The sequence below is a fragment of the Poecilia formosa genome, unplaced genomic scaffold (genome assembly GCF_000485575.1).
Source record: "Poecilia formosa unplaced genomic scaffold, Poecilia_formosa-5.1.2 Scaffold414, whole genome shotgun sequence".
NCBI lineage: Eukaryota > Metazoa > Chordata > Actinopteri > Cyprinodontiformes > Poeciliidae > Poecilia > Poecilia formosa.
The window spans coordinates 82,827-97,448 of NW_006800353.1; the positions used below are offsets into that span (position 1 = coordinate 82,827).

At 38.7% G+C, this 14,622-nt stretch overlaps 1 protein-coding gene across 2 annotated transcripts in view; it reads left to right on the forward strand.

The window, feature by feature from the left end:
- Positions 1-14,622, forward strand: part of itga1 (integrin, alpha 1) — a 67,974-nt gene that overhangs the window by 9,844 nt on the left and 43,508 nt on the right. For both annotated transcript variants that reach the window (XM_016663330.1, XM_007576685.2), the window contains exon 2: positions 11,391-11,511. In XM_016663330.1, coding sequence (XP_016518816.1) covers positions 11,391-11,511 — 121 coding nt within the window. The remainder of the gene's footprint in view (positions 1-11,390; positions 11,512-14,622) is intronic.

The following is a 14,622-nucleotide window of genomic DNA, read 5'->3' on the forward strand; positions in this document are numbered from 1 at the left end:
TAATATCCAACTCACAACTAATGTCTATATCTAGTTTGTTTTTAGCTAAAAAATAGTCTGCTTCCTTCTGTAGAGACTTCTTCTGTTCTTGCATTTTGCCACATTTCACAGTTTCAGATCAATTTTTATGTCAGACTGAGATAACCCAAATAAATACCGAAAGCTGTTTCCAAATGATGGTTATCTTTAGGAAAAGCTATTGCAACCACATTTTTGGCTCAACTAAGGCAGAAACAGGACTGATAACCACCTGATCTGTAGATCAAATACAGCTCTTAATTATATAACCACAACCTCTGATTACCTTTAGGGGGATCTACTTTCTCACAAAGAGCAAAGTTGCTTCAGAAAGTATTTTTCAAGATGGATGCAGTGATGATCACATGACGTTTTGCTGAAGTTCTTAGACATAAAGCCTTCATTGAAATAGACTTTTTTATTTTCTTTGTGCTTCTGTCATGTTTCAAATTTGAATGTGAATCCATCTGCAGAGGCCACCGGTTTTAGCAGAAAGATACATAATTTTTCTCAGTTATATTCTTTAACGTGACGTTCAACTGTTTTGCATCTGATCATACTAAGGGAGTGAGAAAGTTATTGATTTTATTTAAATTCTCTCAAATAAAATGTTTTGAAGGCTAAGCAGCCTTTAAATCCCAACAGGAACCAACACGTATGACTAAAGTGTCTGATATCTGGAATACATCAGGAAAATACCCGTGATGATGCAGCGTGACACTTTTGTCTCGTCTTGCAAAGGTCTTGGCCTGCAAATGGGGCCAAGCCGGACACGTGCACGTACACACCAACACACACTGAACACGTAAGGATGTGCGTGTGTTTTCACGCTTCAGCGCCAATCATCGCTTGTCCTCCGGGTGTTACAAATTCAACAAGTTCAGGAGCACCCTCTTAACCCCTGTGAGCACTGACTTAATTGTTCCCACATCAGCACATCCACAAAAAAAAAAAAATCTTCAAAACATTCAATTGTAGGATGAAAGAAACTGCGTTACGAACTTTCAGAATCCGAGCAGCAGAGGGAATCTGTTATTTCCAGGAATCGGTGCCTGTCTGTCCTGTCGTGCCAGCATACAAAGCGTTAGCACTGAGTTATTCCTCGGTCACAAGACCTTTGCCACTGCACAGTTGTTGTTAGGAATCAGGAGCAAAGAGGAGGTATGCATGGTGCAGGAGAGTGGGGGGTTGAGGGTTGGGGGTGCAGGAGACACACAGAGGCAAAGGGAGAACAGAAGGTTCTAGGTCGGGAAAATTGCTGCTGTGGGCGAGCCGATGGCGAGCCACAGAGGAGGTCCATTACGAAGAACTTTGTGGTGGGAGGAGATTTCTTTATCTTCAGTGTTAACAAAACCATGGACGTGAAGAAATTAAAGAGAAAAACGCCACACCGCTGCTTCTGTTTAAAGCCAAAAGAGAGCGTGGGAGGTTTTCTGATCCCTGCAGCCTCTTCCTTGGGGTTTGGTCAAAATTCTCACTAACAAGTATTGGTACATACATTTACAAAGAATGAGCGTTTCAATCTGTTGATACACTCTTCTTGTTTCCCAGCATTGATGCTAATTGTTGGAGGGCTGTTGTGGGGAGCAATGCAGTCTGTGGGAGTTTTTTTTTTCTTCTTCTTCAACAGGGTTCACGTCTGAAGTAATTTCCTTTTCTGTTTTCTCTTGCATGTCCAAACTAGGACCTTATCCCCTTTTGCCAGAATAAACACACAAGTGGTGTGTGTGTGTGTGTGTGTGTGTGTTTTTTTTTTCCACAGACTTTGCACGCTTACTTTATTCCCATGGGGGTTCTCAGTACCTGCTAGATGTTGATAGCCTTAGATCCTAGATATATGTGCTTGTGAGACTTTCTGCAGCCAGATCAGATCTGCATCTGTGCGCCAGGCCTATCTCACCCTCCACCCCTTCATTTTTCACTCCCATGCCAGCAGTGGTCCGGAGCTATCCATCAAACTGGCATTGAACCGGGGGGATTCGGCGTCTGCTGGGAGTACTGCGTTCACGTTAACTCCTCCAACAAGAGGCCAACGCTACGCTGGTTACGATGGTCACCTTCAAAACATCATTTTAAATGTTTGTTTTCTTTTTAAATGTGTAACTTTAGGTGAGGTTTCACTCAGATGCAAGACCAGCTGATGGTAAAAGTTTAGTTCATCTGAAGGAGATGAGAAGAATATTTTAAAACTAGTCTTTGTGACATCACACGCAAAGTATAGCAACTCTGTAAACAGGCAAGTTTTCAAAAATATTTGTAGCGTAAATACCATAAGACAAATTATAAGAGTTGCGAAAACAGGGTAATGCTGAGTTGCATGCCACGCCCTTTTGATACCAAAATCCCAGCTGCATACTCTGAAAGCATGACATTGACTTGTTTTATGTGGATCACTGAAGTTATCCATGAAGGTTTATTTGCATTTACACCGTTATTGTCGAATGTTAATCTGAACAGGGTTTAAAAAAAAATACTACAAATCCTGAAATCAGTTTTTGTCTTAATGTGTGAACAAAAACATAGGGCAAAGAAATTCAGGATATGGAATTATTAGTTTGGATTCTAATGCTAATAAGAAGCCTTTCATTAATATTTAAAAAAAACATAAAACCTTTAGTCAGTCATGGTCTTCCTAGAGAAAATGTGCTTGATCCACAGAGGAACCAGAACATGTTCGTGAACCAGAGAACAGTCAACATGCTCTGGTAGAGCATGTTGGCATGTTGACTGTACTCATTTCTGCTTATCACCAGTGCTTTTAGGAACTTTATCTTTCATCTTCTCTGCTATTATCACCATTAATCATGTCAAGTTCGTACTAACATATTTTAAAATTACTCATGCTGGCTTTTGTTTTCTTCCAACAGCTCACACTGTGCCATGGCTCTTACGATTTACTCATCCATAATACTTTTGGAAACTAAGAAATATGAAATAGATTTAACATTGCTGGAAAAATGCTAACATAATATAATTCAAACTTGTTAAAGCTGCTAAAACAGGATGCATTTTTAAGATATAGCACTGGTAAAATATAAGGTGACTGAAAGATGGAGAAGTGCAAATGAACAATTCCTTTTCTTATTTTATATTTAGACAGTTTTCTGTTTCAATTTTCTATTTCAACAGTCTTTTCTTAAAAGCAATATGAAGCTTTTCTGTATCTTCATCTTGAGGCCGTCTGTAAAAAGATTAAAAAGTTGCTTCTGCTGAGACTGTGGTGTAAATTCTAAAAAATATAACTGTTATTGACTAAGACTATATATATATTTATGCACAAATGTGTTGCACAACATATCACAACTAACAGATCACCTAAAATAAACAAAAAAAAAGTTTTTGATTTTAACTAATAATGAAGAGATTTATTTTTCTAAAACACATTTGCTGTAATAAAAAAAAAATCCCCATCATTTTTACGTAAATACATGACATTTCCTTCTTTAAACCAAGTTCTCAAGGTTAACGTTAAAGCTGGAGCATAACGGAGAGATGATTCGATTGATCTAACAGGAATCAAAGGAGACAACTGGCACAAAATAAAATAAAACATCCCACTTGTTGGCCCCAAAGAAGAGCACTTTATGTTAGATTTTATTTAGGGTAAAGGTCCTAAAATTCAACATTTTTGTATGCAATAAACGTTCATGCACAGTGCGAGCAATACTTAAGTTTTAGATTGCAAGTTGCGCTTGTACAGGGGAATATATTCTAGTTTTCGTGTGTTCTGTCATGTTTTCTTTTTCTTTATCATATTACAGTAATCAAGCAACCACATGACTAACTTTTGCAATTTGGACTTTCAACACATGGGAGTCCCAAAATGGTATGGGCTAGACTGACTTAACTTTACTTATAAAACATGTTCTTAGCTCATTTAAAGTTGTCCCGTTGGCATATGATGGTTCAAATCTTCGATTTTGCTCGTGTTGTGCAACAGAAAGGACATGAAAAAGTAACAAATCCAGAAAAAGGAATGACTCGCCTCCCATCTGGATAGATGCCGATTAACATATTAACCAACGGATCACAGACTCGGTGAGGACTGGATATTTCCAGCATTAATGGTGCAACATAAAATCCTTCTGGTTGGTGTTTGTTCCTTTCCTGTTACACAGCTGAGCATTACTAGTGTTCTGCAGACTGTGACAGCAGTGACCACTATGGTTTGCAACAACGGCCGAATGTTAAAATTAATGGATAAATGAGCAGAATCACTTGTTTCCTTTTTCTCCTGGACTGTGCTATGAAGAGTATGCCCCTCTGTCTGCTCTACTTTTTTGTAAGCTAGCTTTCATTCTAGCTTACAAGAATGAAAAAATAAAATACCAAGTAAGTAAAATACGAATAGGGTTGTTTTTCTTTGTTTTACCAAAAATAAAAAATAAAATTCCCCAAATATTCCTTTCTTTTTCCAGTATTAAGATCTTACAAAACAATCATGTTACAATAATTTCACTGAGCTACTAACAAGACCATCCGCGTTTCCTTTAATGTTTTTTTTAAAAAGCAGCTTGTCTCAGGAAATGTGTGTAACAAAGTTGATATAACAAATGAAACGGACATCACTCATTCTTGATTTTCCTGCTTTTAACCAAAATATCAGACAGGAAGCAGACCCCTTTCTGTCTGTGCTGATGAAAATTTAGACGTCATTAGTGGTCAGTTCAAAACCCCTGCAGTGTGGGAAGTGAGAGCTTCAGTGCAGCTTTATTATTGAAAATACCTTTAATGTAACACAAATAAACTGAGCTGGACAATCCAAATAGATTGTTGTAATTTTTGTTTTGTTTTTTTAAAAGGAAACTATAATAAACTTCAGTAATACTGCAAGAGCTGATAATTCCAGGCTGATTTCTTCTCGCATTTTCCTCACGAGACATCAAGATTGTTTTGATGCTCCAGTGATTCTGGAAGGAGATTGGTCTTTCACCCCTGTCGGTGTGTATTTTTATTTTTGACGCAACCCTGAAGTGCGCTTTCGTCCAGACGCTCCATCAGCTTCAGCTCTGTTTTGCTCAGCAGATTCAGCCGACAGTATGTACGGTGTGTCTGGTTAGGAGATTTCCAGGCACCCCTACGTTATTGGAGGAAGAGATTCTTGCAGGGATGAAAGCTTTGACAGCCGTCAGGGGGGGGGGGATGATGTGATCTTGTTGGGCCGCATGTTTTCTGCACCGGTGAGAAAACAGAGCCCCAGAGAGTACATCTGGAAGTTTCACAGAGTGTAACCTGACACCGCCAGGCATGTTCAATCAATATAGAAAGGGATGCAAACATGGGAGATGATGAGATGGATGGTGAGGAGGGAATAGCAAAGATGAATGGAAAGAAGGAAAAAGTGAATGAATGATAATGATGAATGTTGTTGGGGACAGAGGGATGGACAAATGGATTAATGATTGGATGGAGGAGAGGAAACAGCCTGAGGAGGTTGATGCTAATGACTCTAGCCAAGCCAGAAAACTGACTGGAGGGCCACCTGTGATTTTAGCCCAAGCTGAAATGCCTCAGTAACAGTTTGCTGTCTACACAGACAATCGAGGTCTAAAAAGTATCTGATGTCTTTACTGGGTATTTTTGGGATGGAGAGCCAAAATTTGACAAAATTTTTTTTTAAAAAGTCTTTCATTTTAGATTTATTCTAAATTTGAAAAAATAAGACATGATTGCATGTTAATGCGTTAAAAGTTGTAGACTGTACAAATCGATCATTTCAGCATTGGCATTTTTGTTTAAATCAGACACAACCTTGACTTGATCACAGTTGTGTATAGATTTCTTCGGCATTTTCTTTTTGTTACGCTAACATATTTCAAAATGCTCTATCAACAACAACAACAACAAAAAAGCTCTGGGGAAAAGGCATTATATATTGAATATCGGAATATTGCACATTTTGTGCTTATTATTATACCTTTCAAACAGCTGAAACAAAGATTGTTTTTGTTTTAAGCAATGAAAAGGTGTAGGATAGGAGTCATCCTTCAGCTACCTGACTGGCACAGCAACATGTAGGAGAGGGGCAGCACTCTCCACACAACTCCTCCATTGGTTAAAAGGAACAATGCCTCTATTTGTATCATTGCTTAACACAGGATTGTGGAAACGTGACGACCAGTAAATGTCAGACTTAACAAGCCCTGTGAAAAGGGCAGAGATTGAAGGTTGAGGTTGAGGAGTGAGTGATGCAGTGTTGTTCCTGGATGCCTACTGTGTAAAAAGACAAGCAGCACCAGCATTTTGTCTCCCATAATGGTTTTCTGCTGTGCAGGAGCATGGAGAACTTTAGGAAGCTGCTGCTGCTGCTGTTTCCACTCACACTGTCAGCTTGGGTTATTTATTCTGTCCTCCTCTGCTTGGAGACATTTACTCTGAAACTCTGAAGAATTCAGCCCCCTGTTCACGAGTGCATACATGAACACACCCACATTCATAACCCCTGGTGTCCACCGCACACCCACGCGCCGTCAATTTGCCAGGATGCAGAGTCTGAGCTGACGTCCGTAGGAGAAAATGAAGTCAATATGAGGAGATCAAAACCCTCTGAAACTCGGCATAATTATTCCCAAAGCGATTTACATCAGAAAGTATTATTATAATCGCTTGGGGAAAGAAAAAGCAACAAAAGAACATAAGGAAACTGTGCACAGGAGAAGCACTTGGATGAGAACAAAGATAACCAGGGGAGAACCAATAAAGATAAAAGAATAAAGGAGGAAATCTGGAACATATTTCAGTTTCATAAGTTTCATGGCTCGAAGCTGCCCCTGGTCATGCCAGATGTCTGTCTCCTGCCAGGACGTCTGTTGTTAAATGCCAGCAGATGGTGCAGAGACGTTCCAGGTCCCACCCAAACCCCTTCTGACCTTACTCCTTCTTAGTGCGTCCAAAATGTTCAGTCAGTCTTGCTTCTTCCTTGAACACTGTTCTGTTTGTGAGCTAGCGTAGATGATTCCCCCCTTTTAATTACAAACCACTGAGCTGCGTTAGATCATGTTACTCACACCTTCCTACCCACGGCTTATTGAGGATGAGTTTCAGGTCCTTAATGACTCTGTTTTCCAAAGGCGCTGATTTGGTAAGCTGTAAAAGCTGTTTATAGCTGGTTAGATGCGCTACAAATGAGAAGGTGGCAGTTTAGATGTGTTTTTATTTTACTGTAGCTGGCTCAGGCTTTGAAGCCTACAGGTGCAGGCTTTTTTATGACTGGTGGGACGTCTAACAGGTGCTGACCAGTTCTGACCACGTGACCATGTCTGTGAAGCTTTTAAAAACAACAACACTGTTTAGTGCTTGAGTGGAGTTACCTTTGGCTGTAGAAACAGGGTGGTCTGCAGAACAAGATTTTTTTTTTTGTTGAAACCTTCCAAACTCCTTCATGTAGAAGGAGCTTGGCTTAAAGCAGGACCCTTGTTACACATTTATGTTTCCCGCAAGAACAAGACTTTAAGTCAAATAAACAAAGCAAAGATTAGTGTTCTGGCTCCTTAAATGCCTTTAACCTCAATACTTGCTATGAGTTCTTAATGTTTTGGCAGCAGTAAACTGACTTCTAGATAAACGCTTTGAATTATGCTTACGACAGAAATGTTGCACCAATGTTTCTGCCTCTTCAGGCTGGTGGGTCCATTGACTGGTTTTCCAGTGCAACTGTTTGTAATTGATACTTAATTTACACACAGCGAGCACAGTGATGTTTAGTTAAATGTTCTAAAGTCACCATAATAATTGTCAGTCAATCAATCAGTCAATCAAGTTTATTTGCATAGCAGCAATGTGGTTTACGCAATAAAAACATTGTTCCATCATATTGTTTTGAAATCTTGTATCTGCCAACTGATTTGTCTGATTGTGGGATTTTTTTTCTTCTAAATGGTTGATCTGATGGTGAGCATAATGTAAAGTTGATGTAAAAAAAAAACAAACAATAAAAGCCATCTAAGCTGTTGTTGTGGTTACTAGCACAGAAAGTGACAATGAGTATATGCAAATTTGGCCTGTTTGTCATTGTTTAGAATGATCTTGGAGGCCCAATCAATATTTAAACACCACTTACAGAATAAAAAAACAAAACAATCTTCCCTGTGGAGACTTCAGAATTACTACTTTCTTTTCTATAATTAGTGCAAGACAAGCAGAAAGGCCATGTTGGTGTGGACAGGGCATTTTAATGTACATCTGCTGTCTGAGTTGCAGAGTGAGTTAGCTCTTGCATTGCATATTTTTATGCAAGCACAGCTCAATCTGACATAACTCCCACTCATGTAAGCTAAAGACCATATCTGTGTTGCTGTTTCACCTAAAGCCCCTCACACTACCTTCAATTATTCACACATTCACACACACATTCACACATATGCTGAAGGTGGCAAGCAGCTTAAAATATTTTCTTTCCTCTTTTCTGTTGTCATCATTTTGAGCTTTAGATGCTCTGCGTAGCTGCTTGATGCTCTGCTGTGATGCAATCAGAACTGAGCTCATATGCACAACAAACCAGAGTTTTTCAGCCTTTTTGGTTGAGACAAAGTGCTATATAGTTCGTGTAGACTTGCATCTCATAACCAGATCCTGCCATCAAGGGTAAAAATTTAGAGCTTCTTTTTGACATGATGTAACTTTGACCTAATTATTTTTAGTGTACATCGGACGTTTTCTCAGAAATTGAGGGTTGAATTATATTTCCTACAAAGTTTCTCAATTTAAATAGCAAAAGCCATTTTGCTTCAAGACTGAGTTCAAAGAACAATGACACTATTTAGGAACACGCTCATTAAACACATTCTTCTATAAACATCCTGTTTTAGCACATTAGCAAGCTTACATTTACACACAAATGGAAATTACTGCTATAATGTGATTGCTGTAGCTTAGCTAGTGACCTAAAGTACAAAAAACAATTAGATAAATGGACGTTTTTCCTCAGATCAAAACCGTTGTTTTCTCAAGACAAGTTGCATTTATCATCTTAGCATCAAGAACATAACAAGTTGGCCAGGTGTGGTTAGTATGGGACTCACACAGTTCATATTTTCTCATGAGCGCAAATATGAGACCTTATTATAGTCCAGGAACTGCAGTACCAGCGCATATGTCCGTGTTTATAAAAAATTGTTGGTTCTTCATGTTCTTAGCCAAATTCTGAGACAATTTCCGTCTTCACACAGAAAAGCTCCCTTGTTGATTTCTTGGGCAGAGTTTGGAATTGCTCTCAACCAAAGCTGGTTTTAATTTAATTGGACATAGTGAGGTGGCACCAAGGACAACAAAATGAAAACGACAGGCACCTAAAGTGTGCCAGGGGACAGAGGACATTTTTCTGTAATTTACTTTTCAGGACAGCTCAACTGTGATGTGCACTTGAGCTCAGTGCTCTAAATGAAAAAAAAAAAAAAAAAAAAAAAAAAAGACCTGACTGGCCTGGAGCCATTTTAAATCAGCTAAATTAGCCGTGTATCTTGCACTATCCATGTGTGTGTGGATGTGTGCCTTTAGAGTTTAGGGGATCTCTGTAATTAAGTTAATAGGGACAGGAAATGGATCTCTGGGAGAGAGTCACAGAGGAAGAACGGAGAGGATGGAGAATGGAAACAGTGGAGATAATTCATCCTGGCAGAGATTCCTTCATGTAAAAACTGGGAATGGAGAAGGTACAATAGCATCTGAAATCGACACATTTTTTTTTCTAACTTTTCTGTTTGTTTTTCACTCACTATTACAAAGATGATAGGAAATAATAAATATTCAAATGAATGAAGATTAGCAGTTTTATCTGAAAGGATATCCTTAAGCATTAACATGAGCCAAGTTTCACCACATTCAAAACAAACTACAGCCTCAGGGCTTCCTTGCTGGTGAGGATAATTCATGTTAGCACAATAACTATCATACCTAATAGACAAACAGAACAGAAATATCCTTTATTGTCCCACATCTTCTGTGTAATGGCAAAAAAGTGACAGCCTTTAAATTCACACATAGATAAAAATGTCAAATATATGTTAAGAATATCATATTTTACAGTAAGGGCAAAATTTTAAGATATGATGCCGTTATTAAAACTAGCATACACCGATCCAAAAGACTGCTGATTGTTTTGGCAATAAAGCTCAGGAGTGTAAAATACAACTGTTGTTAAACTGCGATTTATGAAGCTCAGGGTCTTTGTTTTCTGCAGATAACTTGGGTTTGTTGGTGTTTTTCCACCACAGCTATCGGTGCCCAACAGAGAGGGTTGTATTCGAGAGTGAATTTGTAAACTGAGGTCGCTTTTGGAGGTTTTCCGCCATGTTTCGCTTTTGTCTGGGAACGCCTTGGGATCCAACAGAATGTGCTTGAGAGAGAGAGAAACAGCTTCTTTGACCCTATGGCCAGGATGAACCTTAATGTGTTGTTTTCTTTCTTATCTTTAAACGAGGTTTATTTTCTTTTTAGAGTTTTTGCTAATTTTGTTCAGATCAGAGCAATGAATCTACTGACCAAACGGCCACCATCATCACGCTTCAAGCTGCTGAAAGATCTATAATGACACCGGTCCAGACATTACATCATACTTCTCTGCAGCTTTTGGGGTCAAACGCATGAACAAAAGGATCCCCATCAAAAGACAAACAGCTGCTTGTGTTTGTGTCTCCATGTATGTGGTCCGTGTTCTGCTTGTGATCCTCTTGTTCTTCCGCATCGCGCTGCTTCTTCACAAGTCTCAGAATTAAATCGATTATCCTGGAGGAATTCACTGGCACAGTAAGCATAAAGAGTGTCATTGTAGCAGAGGCCCAAAGAAACGTGGAGAGATTAATATAGCGTCTCTGAGATATGTTCAGACGGAGCCAGACAGAGCGGAGAGCAGAGAAGAAGTCATTGTCCCGCACGTCCGCCTGAACTCTGACCAATGTGCTTCGCTCTGGTGTATGAAATTCCTCCAAACTCCTCCAGAATGATTGAATGTGTGCATAAGCATGAATGTGTGTGTGTTGGGTTTATCTGTGTGGCTCTTGTCTCATAATTTCTTTGCTGCCGTGTCTGAATGACGGCAACATTTGACATTTGAATTTAGAATTTCTCCAACATAGTTATCTCGTTTATTTTTCATTTCCGAGTCGCATCTTTAGTGATTTAGAGAAATGTCCTGTGAATGTTTATGACTGTCTGAAAGGGAAAACAAAACAAAACAAAAAAAAAAACTCATGTGCACGTCTCCTCTTAGATTTCAGTCAGTTTATTTAATATAAACTCACCAGAGAGCTCTGCAGTAGACTAAAATAACTAATTATGTCCTTCAGCTGTAAATGATCCTATTACATCTGACCTTTTGCCTTCCTTCCTTCCTTTTTTTTTTTTTTGTTTTTGTTTTTTTGTTTTTGTCCTTGCAGTGCTGCTGACATGCGTGTTGTCCTTCAACGTGGACCAAAAGAATGGTTTGTCCTTCAGCGGTCCTCTGGACGACATGTTTGGCTACACTGTCCAGCAGTTTGAGAACAGCGAGGGGAAATGGTGAGCTTCATGTTTGATCATCTTTACTTCACTGTTCAGTCAAAATCAACATGCAACTCTGGATATCTTCATCTCCTTGTTATTGTTATAATTTCCTCATGAAGCACATTAAGTAAAGAACAATGCTTTTTTTTAAACAATACTTAAAAAGACCAGCAGCTACACTTTATTTGAAGACTGACAAGACACCATCACAAACATTACATAACACCTGTCATGAACTAGAAGGAGTCTTTATGAATGTTTGACTGTTGTCATGAAGTGCCATTTGGCAAATGACACTTTTAATGCAAAGTTGCTTTAAAAATTGCATTAAAAGTCCATTAAAAGTGCCAACTTTCCATTAAAGTGTCATTATTTACCAAATGATTCAAAGTTGGCACTTTTAATAGGCTTTTAATGCAACTTTTAAAGCAGATTTGCATTAAAAGTGTCATTATTTACCGAATGACACTTCATGTCAACAGTAACAAACATTCATAAAGACGTCTTTATGTTCATGACAAGTGTTATGTCATATTTATGAAGGTGTCATATCGGTCTTATGCACACCTCTTCAAATAAAGTGTTACCAAAAGACCTTTAAATTCCTCTGTAAATTTTAATAAAGCAATTAATTATAGAAACCGCCAAAGTAGGAGAGAGTCAACAACATGGTGAGATTATAAGAGATTACTGAGGCCTTCAGAAATAAGGTTCCAGGAGTTTATGAGTCTAATTAGGGATTTATGGAGGCCTCAAAAGAATTTGAAATCAGCCATTCAAACATGCGGCAATTGGAGGACGTTCAAAACTGCCAACAAGCCCGGGTCTGGCAAGTGGATTCGCACTGAAAGCAAACTGCAGGATGATAAAATCTCACAAAGACTGAATGTTGTTAATAAAAAAAAAAACTACTGCAAGCACTGTTGAGGTGGAAATTACTCATTCAGGTGAGCGCTTATAAAACCTGCGAACGGGTCAGAGTAAAAGTAGTTTCAGAGCCGACGAGTTGCTTTTATACCAAGAAAAAATAGAATCATAAACATATGAGAGACAGTCTGGCTCCCTTGCAGCTGCAGAAAACAACATCTCCAGGACAGCTAGCCTTGGGTGTGCAGCTCAGACCGGTTCATTCGGTGAAAGTTCAGAAGCATTAAAGCAAAAACGCAACGCGACGTGACTATCAGATTAATAAAGCCATCAGATATTAACGCTGTAATACAATCTGGCACCACAATGAGAAGGCCACATGAAGTTCGGAGGTCTGAAGCTGTTGACTCTGAAGAAAGTTGGTGACCTCGGTGCACCATGTGCCTCAGTCTCACAGAACATGTAATTTTATACACTGGTTGGAACACCTGGATTTAATTATCTGATAGCTGACCCAATACTTTTTGTAAAATTGAGCATTTATTCAAAAAAGAAGATTGAATGCAATTATCGCATAATGCTTAGGACCAGAGTTGCCTGAGTAAAGTTCAAGGTGTTCTAATGTAACCTATTTGTTTTATCGTGAAAAAAATGTTTTTTCATGTGTGTGTGGCTCTATTTTTTCACTTTATTGTCACATTAGATGCTGCAGCAAAATAAAATACCATTTTAAGTCCACTCCATAGTTGCAAAGTTCAAGAAGTTAGAAATTAAATTCCAAATAAATGTCCTGAAATCCACTGAAGAGACGGCATTAATAGATTAATGTACTCTAAAAGGTATTTCTTTGAATCATGCTCATTGTTAGAGGAACTATTGATACCAATCAATAACAAAACTTTACTGAAAATCTAAAAAAAACAAAACAGACATTGATCATTAGTAAGACTACTGCTTCAAGAGTTAGGTTTTTTTTCTTGTAGAAAATATATTGAATCTGTAATAAATTAATGGCAAGGAACAACAGTTCTGATGGTCCTAATTATTCATGTTGCTCTGTTATTGTTCTGTAATCTTGAGAAATGACTTATTTTGAGGAACTGAAGGGGATCTGTGCAAAAAATCCTCGAGCAAAGCATTTTATTTCACCAGGGTAATTCCCTAATTTAATTTAATTAAGTTCTGAAATAGCTAAAGATGTAAAATACTCTAATTAACGTGCAAAAATAAGCGAGAGGGAGCACAACAGCTGCTGCTGTAATAGGGATTCTTGCCTTTATTGACTGAAACCATAAATTGCTCAATATATTCAGTGTATTTACACTGAAACCGAACATCCCTGACTGCCTGCTGCTGCATTAACTTTTTAAAGCCTTGTTACTTACTCATTAGTGTGTTATAAATTGGTTCCTTATTTCTATATCTCGTCTTTAGTTGCACCGGGCTTTACTGGTTGAGATTGCTTCTTTCCAGCCTTTTGCAAAGCCACATTTGATCTCGGATTAGACGTACCTGGTTCTGTTACACAACGTGGAGCTCGATAAAGCTCATGTGATATAAGTTACTCTAATTCACTCACTGCTAATCGGTGGAGTCAGCTGTGACTGTAACCATGTTATTTTGGTTTTAAGCCATAGGGAAAAGAATCGGTCAAAGTCCCAGTGAAAAGAAATTGAACCCCGAGAGAAAAAACAGGGGTGAAGAAGCCAGAGTGCAGACCTGAGAGACGCTGGATGATTGAGACGAGAACTGCAGACTTTGTGTTTAACAAACTTCACAATCACATGGCGATTTAGCACAAATATTGCCACGACTGGGAGGCGACTAACTAGCTGCAGATGTAGCCACCAGTTCTCCGCCCTCGGTGGTGTTGAAAACTAAAGCATCCGCACAAATGCAGCACAATGTGGCAGGATCATAATTCAGCGCGCTGCAGCTTTGGTTCACCATCATTTTCATATTGTTCAGAGGTGTTGCAATAAATCCTAGGAATATGTTGCATTGCTGTTGAGTCAACCAAATAAAATGTTGCAAGACAGTTTCAAGAAACACTTTTTACTTGTTCCTGCAGAACTTTGATGTCAGCATTAAAGCCAAATCTGACCCAAAAGACTGTTTGAAACATTTTTGATGTCATAATTGCTCACTCGACATGTGCTAACAGCTGGACTTAGAGAATACCTGTGGAGTGGCGTAAATCATTATGTCATGGTGTTCCTCACAAGCAGCTGATGGCAGTCCGAGTCCCTTGTTGTTGCG